This window comes from Dicentrarchus labrax, unplaced genomic scaffold, assembly GCF_905237075.1.
Source record: "Dicentrarchus labrax unplaced genomic scaffold, dlabrax2021, whole genome shotgun sequence".
In the NCBI taxonomy this organism is placed as follows: Eukaryota; Metazoa; Chordata; class Actinopteri; family Moronidae; genus Dicentrarchus; species Dicentrarchus labrax.
Genome location: NW_026136710.1, coordinates 5,235,019 through 5,251,643, shown reverse-complemented (window position 1 = coordinate 5,251,643; position 16,625 = coordinate 5,235,019). Strand labels below are relative to the sequence as shown.

Here is a 16,625-nt window from a genome sequence, read left to right as displayed (position 1 = left end):
TGGAAAAAAAAGCTAAGACAAGCTAAACTAAGCTAAGTGTCTTTTCTCTGTAGCTTCACATTTATTGATCTTCTCATGGCAAGAAAGCGAATAGCAAATATCTCTTTAAGCACATATTGGGAGTTGACTGCATTATGTTAGTAGTGAGACTTTCTACAGTTAAAAGCAGGTTTAAAATGAACAAAAGGTAAAAAGTCAGGTGCAATAAATCTTGTATGAGACTACACCATTAATGACACACCAAACAAATGAAGTCAGTTCTGGGTCCATGGAAACATTGTTAGTTATGAGTTAGACTAGATTTCTAACCAAGTTAGGGAGTCCCAGTGATACTGACCATGGCTGATATCTGAGGTGTGGTTGTCCCGGGAAAAACGAGCAGGACGCAAACTGATTTTGGGGGAAGAGTAGGAATACGAACGCAGTCGAATCCCCTGGTCACCCAATTCCTAGACAAGGAAAAAATATTGAAAACAAAAACATAAGACTTGCTTCTTGTGATTTTAGGAGAAGTGAAATTATCTGATGACATGGGTGAGAGGATGGTGACATGGTAGTTTACTTTTGTGGTGGGTTCACATGCTGAGGAGGCCGACTGGCTGCGGGTGCAAGTGAGGTCAGGGGATGGACGACAGCTTTCCCTTTTGTCCTCACTTTTCTCAACATCTGAAGAGAGCGGGGAAAGCGGAGACTTTGTGTCCTCTTCACTGTCCACTTCCAGAGCCACTAGACTGGGACTGGAGGAATTAACAACCAGTTAAACACAGACACACACCAGCAACGGGAAAACTCTACCTTCTGATTGGAGATATTTAATACCTGAGGTCGCAGCTGTCCATGGGCGGACTTTCTCTCTGGGTGGTCGTCTCAGAGGAGGCGGGACGGTTCAGCCTGGTGAGGGCCTGGTCAGCAGGTGAGAGTGGGGGAGAACAGGGAGAGTAGAGATCTTCAGGATAGGGTGGAGGAGTGTCGGTTGCTAGCAAGAGATCTTCTGAGTCTACTGTATCCCATAACCCGCTGTCTGTCCCTGTGCTCTCCCTGGTCACTCCGCTGACGTTGTACTGGATGTCGGCATCTTCCGCCTGAGGTAAAAGAAGAGAGAAATACATTTTAAAAAGTAGCAAAACAGAGAAGATTAAACGATCATTTGGGGTTTAATGGCAGAGGTTGATGTATGACCTGCGTCTGCTGTGTGATGGTCTGACTGCTGGTGTTGATCATGGAGAGCAGAGGGTCTGTAGCACACTGGGTGAACTGGCTCTGGACTCCACTGGACTGCACGGGATGCCCATTTACTGTGATAAACACACAGTAGAATCTCAGGATAGCTTCAGTATAGTTTATAATCATTAAAACAACTTCTCTTTGTCTCCACTCCATTTTCCCTGTTAAGATCAACGACTCAACGGTACTGTACTGTACAAGATGTCTACCAGGAATTTGTTTTGATCCTGCTGAATGATTTACTGCTACAGAACATGGTGAGAAGCCACTTTTCGTTACCATTATTCATCCTAGCAGCAGCCAGACACTTAAAAGTCTGGCCGAACACAGGCAGCAGCTCTCAGTGCTGCCTGAGACAACCAGATATCTTAACCAGACAACAAAAACACATCAACAACCATATAAAAGAGAAAACTTTAAAATGCCAGAAAAGATAAACATAAAAAAAAAGAATAAAAATAAACCAACATTTAATAATATATCGACTTCAGTTCTGATAAGCCTTCTGTTTTGCTTCTTTCTAGTAATTCCAGATCATTGTGCCATAATTCATTGATCTTTCATCATTTAAATGTCAAGGCTTAGAGTAAAGAAAGGAAAATGGGATGAGACACTGCATACCTACTCCCTGTTTGACCTTTAAAGGTTTGTTTTCATAGAAATCTCCACATATCAACCTTACCAGCAGGCTCTCTATTTGCTGGAAAAAACAGGATTATTGGCTTTTGTTGAGTCATTTATTTGCTGAACAACAGTCATGTACACAACCTCTCTGTATGATATTGATACACAGGGTAAAAAATAACATGACTATAACACCTGGGCTCTGTTTGAGCTGTTTAAAACCAGTGTTTATCACAGAAACTCCTTTGTTCTGTTTTGTCCTCCTTTATTTTTGGCCCCAGTACAGGTGAGTCTCCAGAGGCGACATGCATAGCAAAACAATGACATTCCCATCAGCCTCAACTATACTCTGTGATTGGTGCTTATTAATGTTAGCATGCTACCATGCTAAACTAAGTTGAAAAAACTACCAAACATCAGAATGTTGCCATTGTCACTGGGAGCATGTTAGCACGGTGACGTTAGCATTTAGCTCAAAGCATCAATGTGCCACATTTCTTTTTTTTTATCCCACCCAGCTTTAACCTAGTGCAGGCCCCCAGGATCAGCGCTGACCCGCACGTCTGCAAGGGCTCAGCGGCAAACTTTGATATTGCAAGTTACATGATGCCATAGGGGCCAAAAAGACTCCGTAGGGAACAATCCCATACATAAAGTCAAAAAATGACATACACGATTTATATAGTATATATAAATCACCATGTTTACACCATATCATATAACCCATCAGACTGCAGACTGTCTTATTCAATGACATTCTTAAGTAACACATAATTCTTTTGACGATGGAAATAGCGAATGAGTGAGCCATCTCGCTTCCTTCTCAGCTCTGTTTACAGATGCACATCCTCAGTACCAATCAGGCGGGATGTACAGATTTACAAGCATGGCTGTGTAGACCCTTAGTGTTGTTACTTTTTAACATGAGACACGAGAAACTAGTAACTATAGCAGTCAAGCGTATATAGTGCACTTAAAAACTACAATGTTTCCCTCTGAAATGTAGTAAAGCAGAAGTACAAAGTAGCATCTTCTCAAGTTAAAGTGTAAAAAATGTAAAGGTATTTCAACTATAACAATGTGGAAAATAACCTCCCTTGTTGAGAAGCCATTTTTATAGCTCTCTGTGCACTTTCCACCCAGATTTTGATGTCTGGACCAACCATGCCAGCATTAGTGTAAGGGAAATCCTGGGCATCACAGAGGCATTTCCTCTCTGCTGCTCTCACACAGTGAAGCCATTAGCATGGAGCTAAAACATACAAGGCACACTTCTTATATCCACTCATCGTGTGTATCTTGTTTTCTCTATATGTCTCTGTCTGCCTATTTGCTCAAATCAAACTGTCAGTGTGCATACCTCTTTCCACACAAATCTCTCCTCTGTTTCATTTACAGGATGGTGACAGATTGAGGCAGCACCAGTCTCAGCTGGTAGACTAATTGTCACACTGGTTAGCTCCAACAATAACTGACACTCCTGAGTTATGTCAGTGAAACCAGAGAAAAACTTACGATCATTTCAACAGATCTGGAAAAAACAATAACTCTGGATGACAACTTTGTACCACAGCGTCTTCGAGGCACTTCACATCCCAACAAAAGTATTCAGCTCAACAGTGAGTTTGATGACTTGAGCAACACCGAAGAATCTGCAGTCTGCTTAAGGGGGATCAATGCTCCTGGGTTGTCACTCATCACTACTTCACGAAGGAGACACACTTCAGTTTATGGTCACAAAGTTTATAGGCTACATTCAGCAGCACCAGGGTCCCTCTAGAGTTTACAGCAAACTCTTCATTCTTCCACAACAACACACAGGAAATTAACATTCACAGTAACCGTGGCAACACCTGAAACATTTTGAGCATCCTCCTCAAATGTTTTACTAGCCTGTGAGTGTTTCAGCTAGCCAGGCCTGTACAATCTTTTGTGCACGTGTGTGGTTAAAGAGAATTCAAGCTTAATGTATGTAGCTCGTCTAAAATGTCAGCTTTTGTAAACCTACGATATTTGAGCTTGTTAACATCCCCCCTCTCAATTCAAGTACAGAGCTCCACTGTCCAAGGGGAGTCGGGGGAGGGGATGGCAGTGCGACAAGCCAGAGGGGAGGGGGGCATTTACCAGCTTAGACAGAGTTCGAGTGGGACAAGCCTGACCCCATTCCTGTCTTTGTCCCAGTGACAGGGCAGATTTCTGAAGTCTCAGACTGAGTCATAGTGGAAGCCAACGGGTAGACCCCAACCTGCTCTGCCTGAAGGATAATACATCCATTTAATCAAAGAAAAGTGCTCATCAACCTGAGACAAAAGTGAATTTCTGTCTGTGCAACAGTAAGTATATTGATTTCCTATGATGTGATTCAAAACAGAGCTCTCCATATTGTGCCAAAGCCACAAGAGAAAACATTCCTGTCAAGGCTTCTCAACTCTTATTGCTTGTTGTTCCCACACCCTGCTGTTCAGTACAGCCACAAATATGTTGCTGTGTTTTTTTTATGAATTACCGGTTCATCATTTAAGCCACATGGTGCTTTTCTGCTTATGCCTTTGTAAAATAAAAATACTTATGTAACCAAAAGTTGATGCATGACACACGTCGTGTTGACGGCACAACATCAGGTCCTCTGGATATGACTCTATTACCCAGCAATGGAAGCCAGATGCCCAAGTATTATTTCCATAATATTAAAATGTAAATTTTGGTCTTGATAAGTTGCTGTTGTGTTTGCCGAGCCAAAATGTTGAGCAAGAAAATAATTCAGTTATCTTTAATCCTTGATATAAAAAGATCGAGAGAGAGAAGAGAAGAATTACCAGATAATGAGGATGTGTACTCTTCAACATCATCGTCGTCATCCAAAGACAGTACAAGCTGTTCTTCAAAAACCTTCAAACAAATAAAAACAATAAAAAACACAACAGAGGGCGTATTGCTCTTAGGAAAAGTCAAATATTGTTTACTTTAAAACAACACAGATACATACCCAGTTGCATGCAAAGAACCAGCAAAAAACTTTAAGGCAAGTCTATAAATATTTAGAGACACACAACACACTCGGTAGCACAGACTCACACATGTATCTGTAAGTATACTCACATTGTCCACCAGCACATGCTCTTCCACTCGGAGCTCCCTGCTAATGCCTGTGCAAAATAAAAATATTTAACCAGAAGTTGATGCATAACATGCTCTCCTCCTCCTCCTCCTCCCAGGAACAGTCAGGTCCTCTGGATATGACTCTACTATCCAGGAATGGAAAACTGGCCAATGAGATGTTGTGCTCGTGCAAAGCAGCAGGTCCAGAGGAAGAGCACATACTCCCTACTGTGAGGTTGTTATTTCCAGAGGATTAATGGATGGCTACTGAAGACGGGACAGGGTTAAGGTCAATACTGAGGTACACCTACTGCTTCCCTTTATGAGTCGATACTGCCATCTGCCATCTCTATGGTTACCAAAAACAGTGGCCACAGGTTAATTGAGAGCTACCAAATGTGTGTGCATGTGAGTGTGTATGACAGAGAAAGGCAAACCGAATAATAAAAGAGGTAATGGCAGCACTGAAGATCTGCAAGGGTCTCTCTCTGTGTGTGGTTGCATGCCAGCCTGAGCATGTCACCCCAGGAAAACAATAACACAATCTGCTCTGTACACTCAGAAGAAGAAGAAACACACGTGTAAAAGAGAGTGCTCCTTTTATGGTGTCTGTTGGAAATGTTTTCTTAGTCTCTTTAGGTTGTAAATGATGGATGTCTGAACATACAAATGTTTGCTCAAGTGGATCTGTGGTGGTTTGTTTTGCACCGCCCTTCAGTGAAGTCCCTGCACTCTGCATAACCGCCACACACAGACAGCAAATAAGAGCTGTTTGTGCATGCAGTGATGGCAATATCGGGGCTGCAGCTAATGATTATTTGTATTATTGAGCAATCTGTTGATCGTTAGAAAAGAGTAAAGAAGATGGCCATCGCGATTTCCCAGACCCTGAGGTGACGTATTTAAATTGCTTATTTTGCAGAAGTCAAAACAACAGTCCATAATCAAATATATTTAGTTTAGAGTGACATAAAAACAGAGAAAATCTGCATTAAGAAACCAATTCATATGTGAATTAAAATATTATAATTAATGGATTATCCAAATTCTTATAAATCAACTAATTGACAACACATTTAAGGACTAGACATTACATCTGTGAGTCCTGATGAGTTTCTGTCACTGTGTGTCTCTCGTATCTCTGCGTGTGTGATGCTTATTTATTGCAGCTCATGTTACACAGCTGCTACATCCATGGGACAGCTAGCATGTGGCACATAAGGGAGAATGCTGGTAATCCACATGTCTGGATTGAGTCTCTCAAGTAGGAGTATCATGGGTAAACACAAAGTTGATTACAAGTACTTACTTATTGAGTACAGGTTCAAGTACTTGTACTATTCGTTGTAAAATAAGTAATTCTGCTCAGAAATTCTTGATGTAGAATTGCACTTAACTACTTTCGCATGCAGGTTGATCAGGATAGTCACTGATAACCAAACCTCATTATCAAACGGCTGCAAAGTCTGAAGGTAATAAATGGCCCCTGTAAACAGGAATTGAATTAATAAAATCACCTTACCTGCATCACTAGGAAGGGATTCGTCTTTGCTTCCCATGTCTGCCTCACTATCAGTTCTGAGCACATTGATCTGGAACAATAACAGATCTTAAGTTAACACAGTCACACTGTAAATTACACAAGGAAATCAGCAAATACTAGCCAAAAGCAAAGATTTGTGATGTTATACAGTTTTATGGTCATACTGCCATAATTATTGACTACAATAATGTTAATGCTGTAAAACTGCTTCAGCAAAAATCTGTAGAGTGACTAATGAGATCAAATATTTCATAACATAATGCAAGTTCAGTCTGAACGAGCTACTATTACTGCATCCTGATCTGCCTGTCCTTGTTATATTACCCCTTCATACCCTCTGATTTACAAACTGCAATCGCTGCAGTGTTGTGTTTACTGTTACTTGCTCAACCCTTATCAAAATGTATGATTGCCCGTTAAAGGGTGTGAGAGTCAGAGGGTTTACTGTTTACACAAGCCCAAACAAAACTGGTGCAAATGGCGTTATCTCAACGGCAACGACACATTACATCATGCACAGAGACGCATGGGAATATTTATTAGCCATTTGTGTGCTATATTGTAAAGCAGATGTGATTGCGATAAGGATTTTAAACAAAGGTGGTTCACTCTCACCAGTTTGAGGATGCTTTTGTCTCCCAGTCTGTCTCGGAGGATCGTGATGCCATCCTGAGGGCAGCTGCCGGGTGTCTGCCGCACAGTCAGGGTCAGACAGTCCGTCCTGGGACAATACCTCAGCATGCAGGAGTTGTCAGACCATACACACCACACACCTGGAACAGGGCCGACTACAGGACCTGGAGGACTGATGAGGCGAGACAAAGACGCACCCACAATTAGAATACATATCAGAGGAAGTGAAGTTAACATAAAGTGAATTTAATGAGAACAGAAAGGAGCCTCCCCTATGAATAAGCCTTATCAGAAATCTTCATTAGTCATCATTTACTTTGCCTTCTCAAACTCTATCTGTACAACTTTACCACAGAAGGTAAAAACGTTGGGCATATTAAACACATTTTAGGTGTTTAAAGGAGAATTTTGTGTACATTTCAGTCCTTACTAATCTATTCCACATACAGCTCCTGTTACTTTCTAAAACCAGCAGTCACATTTTGAAATATGATGTCTGAAGGAACTCTACTGTGCAGTCTATAAACAGTTTTATTTTCTTTTGCTGCTTGAGCAGATTTCTGTACTTGTCTATAAAGGACAGATGGTTTTAACTGAGTCTCGTGTTTTCCTTTGCTTATCGAGTGGATTTATGTTGTATGTGTGTTATTTTACCAATGAAAAATTCCTGATAAGACAAAGGTGTTTGATGTTTGCATGTGTGGTCTTCTGATAAAGTGGTGGGCCTCCCTGTACTGATAATGTCTAAGTCATGACTAACTTGTTTTTGGATGATGTGTTGTTTCCAGCAGCTTATTAATATAAAATAATAGCATGAGCTTCATTCGCAATTGAAAATGATTCCAGAAAGCCTTAAAACCCCTCCTCCTCTCACAAATAAGAGATAAGACAAAATCATAGACTTACGCTGCCAGCACCCTGAACATGGCATGCTGTCCATCCTTCTGAGCCAGCTGGAGGGGTGTGTCCCCCTCCCGATTGGGTAAAGTCAATGCCCTTTGACCTCTTGGTTGGTGAATTAAGAAACGGGAGAGATGGACCAAACCCAAACGCACTGCGAGGTGAAGGAGGGTTTCTTTGGGCTGAAGCTCAGCAGCTAGAGGGAGAGACAAAGATTGAAGAGGTAATGATATGCAGGGAGAGGCACTGTGTAGTGCAGTTTTACCTGAAATGAATGCAGGAATCAGAAACTATGAAAGGCTTTTCATCTTAAAACAAATTTGCATACAGGGGTATAATATCCCGACCATGCATACTTAAGATAAAAAAATTACTGATATATCATTATCAACAACTCCCAAATTGATAGAAGCATCAGCCCCTTACAGTATGCAGAGTAAACCTTTCCATCAACCTTCAAATTAATCAGGGTTTGGCATTCTACACATGCTCTCTCAACTCTGTGCAGATGCACAGATCATCTGCTGCATATGTACAGAATGTGAGACAGTAGCAAACTGTGCAGATTAAGGAATGAAAGGCTTAAGGTCTGCAGTATATCAATAATATTACTACCCAGAAAAACTGGATGTTTCACTTAGCCAACACCTGCTGTGAAACAGTGGCTGCCTTTTGCCTTGTGTGCAGTGGAGTATAAGGGAGCATAAACAGCAAGTATAATGGTATATAAACAGTCCCGATTCACTGTGACTGAATGATTCTTTAACACACGTTCTCTAGGTTAATATCATGCAGGAGCACAGGGTGGCAACAGCTTGGCACAAATCCTCCGTATACACCCTTGCTGTTTTGTAAGCACAGGATGAAAGACTGTTTCCGAGAGGGCCAGAGGTACTTTATCTTTGGGCCTTCCCTCTAAGTGTGAGAGCTGAAGGTTGCCATGGTGCTATCTTTTGAACCCAGAAACAATGAGCAGAAGAAAACAACTCCTATTTTCTCCTTTTCCCCCAATTTGTTGTAGGAGCCCTGAGATGAACTGAAATGCCCCATCACCTCCACAGTGGCGCCGTTAATTGTGACCCAGTTTCAACCAACTGAGAAGAGTGAATACTGAACATGCTCTTCATGCAAAGTTCAACAAACAAGAACGTCATTGTTAAATAGACAAATAAATAGCGCATTGAGAGACTAGGGGCCGACAGCTACTTTGCATTTTTCACCTCGCCCATGTTTTGCATATACATTTGTTTTTTGAAGCAAGCCATGTACATAATATACTATGCTGCTGTCTGTTGAGAGGATACCTTCTAAGACTGAATCAGCAGAGGGCTGATCCAGTCTGTCTCAGACAGCCTCATTTCCTTTTTCTTCCCATGCTAAATAAATAAATCTGGAACTTTCAGGAGGCAATAAACTATCTGCACCAATCTATCAACTCAGTATACTTTTCCATACTAAGGCATTCTCTTCAATGTCTTAATCTCACTGCACCTCTGTTCAATATTTAGTAATACCTTGAAAAGCTATGAGTGTTTCACCCTCAGTTCCTAACAATGAGGAGAGACTTCTTTGAAATAATGAAACATCATAAATAACAAAATCTGAGGCCAGACGCCAGAAACAACTCTGACACAGCTGTGGTGTGAAGTGCAGTGCAGAGGAGGATTGTGGGAGTTGATTTAACAGACACAGAGGTCTGCAAGACAAGTCTAATCTGACTGAAGAGGAATAATGGCAGTAATTGCTCCTTCTTTGGAGCACACCAACCTCTGCCCGGCTGGCTGGCTGGCTGGACCTGCACATCATGTGATGAAAGAGTTGGGCTGTGCAGTCAGGTCTCATGTCGAGTTTGAAACCTTCTAAACACCACTATATTAACCAGAAGAACTAATATTGTTTGTTTGATAAAGGGTCAGCTCACACAAATTACAAAAAAAAACAACCTAGTGTTATGCGGCTATGACGATAGTTGTGGTTTTAATTTAGCAGGTTTCAAGATATCTGAGATTATGAAATGACAAATAAACATAAACTAAAAAAATGCTTGTGTGGAAATCAGGTAAATAGTTTGAGCAAAGATATGACGATAAATCATAACTACCACTAATTCTAATATAGGTCATTTCTGACCCACTTGTAGAACGTGTACGTTCAAATTACCTATTCATCTAAGGGTTAAAAACATCACTCTGGATGAGTTAGCTCCTTTCTACTGAAGAAATAGTCCCTATGAAAACAGGATGGATATCTTAAAACCTGGGTAAACTACCTAGAGTAAAGTCACCAAAAATGTGTTTTTGAACTTAGGTGAACCAGTCATTAGGAACATCTCCAGGAAGTACATAACAGCAACAACAGTCTTTTGGAAATTGAAGAGTTGCTTTTTGCCACTCACTCAAGAGTATTCCTCATATCTGCTGAGCAGAGGGGAATCCCTGATGTTTGACCTCTGGGGTTTTTCTATGTTCCAGGAAATAGCAGAGCACAAGTGTGTGTGGATGAGGCCTCTAGGATTTGTGGCTGAACATCCTTAACTCATATAGGAGACTGAAATACATCCAAACAAATACAAACCTCCTGAATGTGCTTCGTTTTGGTCAGACTAGTTTGGTTTTTGAAGTTTCAATGATTCATACAGCACAATCTGTAGATCTATCTGTGCTCTGGAAGTGTCAGAAAAACATTGATGATAGGAAAGGACCTCTGGCAACCTACAAGACCACACCACTCCAACTTCCTATTTCATTACCTTCTCTAGGCTGACTGTCAATGTTCTTCCACTGCGGAGGGTAATCCATGTTGGCCATGGCCTGCGTGATCTTCTCATCCAGCTGCCTGAGACCAGCTTCATCACCTGAACTCTGTCTGCTCCGCACATCCTTCTCACCGCGGTCTGACCCTACAGTAGGGAGCTCCTCGTCAGCCGCCTGCGTCCACGTGGAAAACCTATTAAGGACTTCTAGGTAGCTCTGGGGGCCAAGCTGGTCCCTGCTTGCACTCAGGTACTCTGCAGCTTCCTGGGCAATGTCGCTAAGGTATTCAAGAGATGTTTCCCCCTTGCATGGCTTGACTTGGTCCTCTGCGTAAAAGTAGGATGTGACAGAGACAACTTCCGCAAGGGCATGGCCTATGGGAGATAAGTCATGATAGGTGGTATTGAGACAACGGCAGGCCACAGAGAGAAATCTGAGTGAGTGTTGTTGTAGGACATACCGGGAACTGTGAAGCAGAGGGTCAGCCCATCATCTCCTCTTTTTGCTCCCGTCACATGTGTGAGCGTTGAGCCTTGTACAACAACATAAAACTCTGCGTCTTCAGGAGCATTGGTTTCTTGTACCCTTACATGGTCCTCCACTTGTCCCTGAAATGAGAGAAAGAAAATCCAATTTAATTTCTTATACAACACAACCAAAGTATATAATTCCCAGAAATAGTCTTCACTCACAACCAATGTAAAATGCATATCATCATTGCATTGTAACAGCTCCAATTTAAGTGGAAATAAGTAAGAAAATGTATTTTCTTATCCCACTGTAAGGTTCACTGTACTCATTGAACCAGATAGAAGAATAAAAATGGGGCAGCAGGCAGAAAAGAAGAAAGACACCAGTCCTTTTCTCACAATGGGAGTGAGCGGCACCCAACTGAGCGTCTACCTCATGATCCACCTTCATAATGAGATTCATTATTTCTGTTCCCTCTGTTTTTTATTGACCTCGTCTAAACTCTGCTTTCTCCTCATCACCCCAAAGACAACTCTGAGGAGTGTCTACACTCTACTGAAGAAGCAAAGGGCAGGAAAAGCACAAAGATTTTATTGAGAACAATCTCATGTTATGTGTACACAAACCCAAACTGCGACTGATGCCTGCAAGAAAATGTCTCTGCAACATTCGGTTGCCAATACAACACACTGGAAGAGTGAAAGTAGTGCCTCTTTGTCACTGACAAAACAAAGTAAATGTTTTTCTCCTCAATATCAATATAGATTACTAAACACGGAAACCACAAGATTTACTTCACCTACCCAGCATTATTTTTCTCCAGAGGCTGACCTTTACAAGAGGGTTAGCTCAGAGTGTATCTTTCAAGTTCAAGAGGGATTGCATACTTAGAGTTCCATGCTTGTGCAATATCCTTATCTTCTGTTTTCTTGTGCTCAGCTTAGGGTTTTATCTTATGATTTATGGGGCCATCCTTAATTTAGTCTTATTGTTAATATTTTAGGCTAAGGCATCCATCATGTTAAAATGTATTTTAAGGGCCTGATACTGCGTTTTGTTTTATCTATATCCCCTCTAAGCTGTGAGGATACTTAGGCACAGCAGTGCTTTGAGCTAAATGCTACCATCACCATGTTTATATGCTCAAAAAGACAATGCTCGACGATGGTGCCAAATAAATTATCAAATGATTAGTATTATCAAGCTTATTACTATAGCCCCACTGATATTTAATCTAAAATAAACTCATATTGGCTGATATATCATCCTGGCCAGTTTATAGTTTTTTGTGTGAATCCGTTTAGTAGATGTTGTAATATTTCTCGAGATTAGTGAAAACTAAAATAAAAAAACTCAGGATCACCAAAGTCAGCACATCTTCTAGGGACCATGTGGTGGACTGACTGACGGAGACTGCCATCTGTAATATGATCAGTAAATCAATTTGCTGAATGCAATTATAAATAGATTCTTATTCTATATTCCTAATATCCATTGAAGTACATTTAGGATATAGCATGATAGCAAGCTGCCTGTAAAAGGACACAGATGAGAGCTTCATGATGTTACTTTCAAAATGCATCTTGTTAATGTAATTACAGGTGAAAGATTTTCCTACGCAACCTCATAAGAAAAGACCATCTTGTCCCCTGGTTCACAAATCAATAATAAGACAAGCATAAAATCTCCAATTCTGACTGAGCCTTCAGACTGATATCAGTCTGAGCCTTCAGACTGATTTTTTTTTTATTTGACCCTTAACTCTTGGGAGCTTTCGACAGCTTCTACTTGAGTCCAGTCCGTAGTGGTTCAGAGGTAAAAATGCAGCTGACCTCTTGTGTTAGTATGACTGCTGTTTGGACTGATAATAGAGGTCTGACTCATGCTGCAGTTTCTCAGCTTGTTGTGTGCACTGGTTAGCTACAGTACCACTTAGTGCACACTTACCACTGTTAATGTTATCGCTGATTGTTTTTCCACCTAACGAAGATAAGATGCTGGCCTGTAGTTTCTGCAGCCTTCCTGATTTCTTAAGAGGCTGGGTAGACACAGGGCATCGCTAGTTACTGTACATTTTGTGCCTTTTGAAAGTAGAATTCATTCATTCTATCGAAATGTGACTGTGAATATCTTTATATTTTTCAAAGTAACCATGAAACTTTATTTAACTTTCGCCCTGGAGTGACTTTGCTCTGCTAAGTTTTGGATCATAAAATAATTCTTCAGCTAGCTTCATCTACTCTCTGTCTTTTGTGTTTTATTCTTTTGACATTGTCCTTTAGCTATTAGGTTTCAATGTCTTTGAAAGACACAGAAACATATGTGAAAACTTATATTTAATATCGTCTGATTTTGTTTTCACTCCTCCAAGGAGGCTGTAGTTCCCACTTAATTGTCCCAACCTCAGATAATATTGGTTTACACAGGTACAATTTGATCAGACAGAATATGCTTGATCCTAACTGTATCTTCTGTGCCTTGGGGAGGAGGAAGGAGGATGGCTGGCTGGTGATAAGACGTCAGACTGATGTGATCTATGGCCTTCTCTCCAGGGCTTTACCATGACACAACCTGATCCAGTAACAATGAAATATTCAACACCTTGTGGTTCTACCTCATGCCTCCCATATGGGCAGTTCTCAGATCAGGCAAAATGTGTTAATTACGGAACATAAACATGAGGAGGTTTATTACATATGCAATCGGAGCTTAATAAAGATCTAAAAGGCAATTGTGCTGTGTAGATCACCTTAATATGACTTAAGTGCTGGGTATTAATACTTGTTTTCATTAGAATACTAAATCCAAGTATACTCCAGGGACATGATTTTATAATCTCCCCATGTTGTTGGCCATTTAGTGGAGAAAAACAACATCAAATCTGCTGCCTGTGGTCTCCAGGAAACCAGCAATCATCAGCTTTAGAGCTCTTTGCCATGATCTCCTGAGTGCAACACGTAGGTGACATCAGGGGAGCAAGATCACAGCCACTGCGACAACAAAAACAGCTCCAATAACAGTCAGTTCCCTCGGTGAGAGGACAGCCTGACGTCAGCGGGGACAGAGTATTTTTTGTTTTAAATATTAACAGTTAAGAAACTGACCCGAATGACATATTGATGTGTGCTGAAGTCCTCAGAGAAATGACAAAAAAGACTGCTGTTCCAGTCACTATAAATCATTCTAACTCAGTGGTTTGGCTTTGATCAAAAACCAACAGAGGACTGAGAAAAGGCATATGCGCAGATCATTCTACCACCTTCCACATGCTCAATGAATTTCATAAACACTCAAACAATCTAACACATCGTTTGCTGAGTGAACCTGAGGAAGCTGCAGGCGAAGTCTGGTGGTTAATTCAGAATTTTTTACATCAAGTGAAGACTTTTGAAATAACGTTTCAAAGTGAAAACACTTCTAAGTCACACAGTATCACAGTGACACGTAGGGTACGTGTATCAGAGCTAAAAGAAAATCAGTGGACCAGAATCTCATTTGAGTCTTGAGGGTGATAACTAGAACTGTGCTGGAGGCCTTTTCTCATACTCAGCTGAGACACATACCTCTGATTTAATCTGCTGTGCAAATGAGATACTAATAACTAGTCTACAATGCTGTCAGTGAAACTGGAGTGGTGCCACAAACATTTCATTTCAAAGGCTAGGGCTGCCAAGTATTAGACTCATTCTTACATAATAATTACCAAGAATTTTACCTGCATTTTGAATCATTATTAAGACTCATATTGATGTTTTAGGGCTGCAATATTTGGAAAAGCTGCTCTAATAGAGAGCACATGCCATCACTAAAATTTTTTTTTTTTTCTTTTATGATGACCTTATCAAAACAAAAATGTTTTCTGTTGGTTTGACATGTGAAAAGCCTGACAAACACAATCAGTGGAAGCACTTACAGGGGGAGGAAAACCATAAACCGTAATACAGACATACCCACTAGCTCAAACAGAATGGTGATACCTGCAGCTATCAAACCATACTACAAAAAAAAGTAAAAAGATAAACTACTATCCATTTGTGCTGTTTTTAAATAATAGCTGCCACAAAGAAAAAAGCCTAAGAGTCTACAGCCATGCTCTGCAGACTCTCAGGTGCAGCAGTGCTTTAGACAAAACGCTAATGTCATACTAACATACTCAAAATAACAGTACCAACAGGTACCAACAAAATTTCCACCTGATGATGATGCTAGATGAAAGTTTAAAGTCGTCATAATTCATCCTCTGGGGAACATTAATGTTCGTACAAAATTCCCTGGCAATCCCTCCGATAGTTATTGAGTCATTTCTGAACCAAAGTGGTTGGCTGACAAATAGGCTGGCAGCCATTACTCTATTAGTCGTGTTTCTAGGGATGACTATACATTGAGAAACTTTTCAGCTCACCAACGTGAGCACACAGTCTTCTTGCAGGGGGAGAAATTTTACACACACACATATGCACCTGGACGAACAGAATCAATTTGACGTGAAGTCCTACACTGGAGCTCAATAAAACCTCCTCAAACACAGGAACTCCCACACTTTCTGCCTGCAATTCAATGCAACCATTGATCCATTGATCTGGCCTAACAGTATCTGCTATGGACCTGACACTGTGTAGTATGTGTGGAGGTGCACCATAACACTTTACTAAGGGTGTTACAATAACAGCCTTTATATGACAGCAGTGTGCCGTGGCTTGCCCACACAAAGCCCGGCATTGAAATCTGGATCTCATTCAGCAGTGAGAGTTGCTCTTGTTGAGCTGTGACCTTAGAGGGTGGAGACGCCACTTCCTCTTAATGGAGAGGTGTATGTGAAAGTGGTAGAGCCCGTAATGATTCACATGCCTGGGTTTTAGACCGGTCCTCAATCAGCCTCTATGAGCCCCCCCCCCCCCCCACCCCACCCACTCTGAAACTGGTGACACAGCAAAACAAGCACACTCTGCTTACCAGAAATCTGGCAACGCTTCAGTGACTGGCCCACCCAGGCTTCCACACACGGGAGAATAAAGGGTGAGAGAGAGGGAGAGATGGCGGATATGGAGGTTTAAGGGGAAAAGGAGTACAGATGGAAGAAATGAACGTATCAGAGAGAAACAAAGTTCTACTATTGTCAATTCAAACACACCTGCACACGCTGCACTCTTACATTCTGACAGAAAAGACTGCATTCAATTCATACACTGGTGTACTCCTCAAAAGCTAAGAAACAATTGGGTATAGTCGCTCATTCTGGCTCCCTTGTTTTCTGTGAAAGCCCTGCTTTCGGAGGACCTGGTGAGCAGGCTGTGTAAGGCCTGGCTTCCCCAGGGGACTGAAACCTTCCTGGCTTGGATTTCACCTGCGACACAAGGCTTGCCAGTCAACCACTGCAC

At 41.3% G+C, this 16,625-nt stretch overlaps 1 protein-coding gene across 4 annotated transcripts in view; it reads right to left on the bottom strand.

The window, feature by feature from the left end:
* arhgef28a (Rho guanine nucleotide exchange factor (GEF) 28a) overlaps positions 1-16,625 on the bottom strand; it is a 40,978-nt gene that overhangs the window by 21,216 nt on the left and 3,137 nt on the right. For all 4 annotated transcript variants that reach the window (XM_051411708.1, XM_051411709.1, XM_051411711.1 and 1 more), the window contains exons 3-13: positions 11,237-11,384; positions 10,773-11,150; positions 8,030-8,219; positions 7,106-7,295; positions 6,470-6,539; positions 4,948-4,994; positions 4,665-4,737; positions 1,180-1,295; positions 820-1,082; positions 563-737; positions 338-449 (exon numbers count right to left, since the gene is read on the bottom strand). In XM_051411708.1, coding sequence (XP_051267668.1) covers positions 338-449; positions 563-737; positions 820-1,082; positions 1,180-1,295; positions 4,665-4,737; positions 4,948-4,994; positions 6,470-6,539; positions 7,106-7,295; positions 8,030-8,219; positions 10,773-11,150; positions 11,237-11,384 — 1,762 coding nt within the window. The remainder of the gene's footprint in view (positions 1-337; positions 450-562; positions 738-819; positions 1,083-1,179; positions 1,296-4,664; positions 4,738-4,947; positions 4,995-6,469; positions 6,540-7,105; positions 7,296-8,029; positions 8,220-10,772; positions 11,151-11,236; positions 11,385-16,625) is intronic.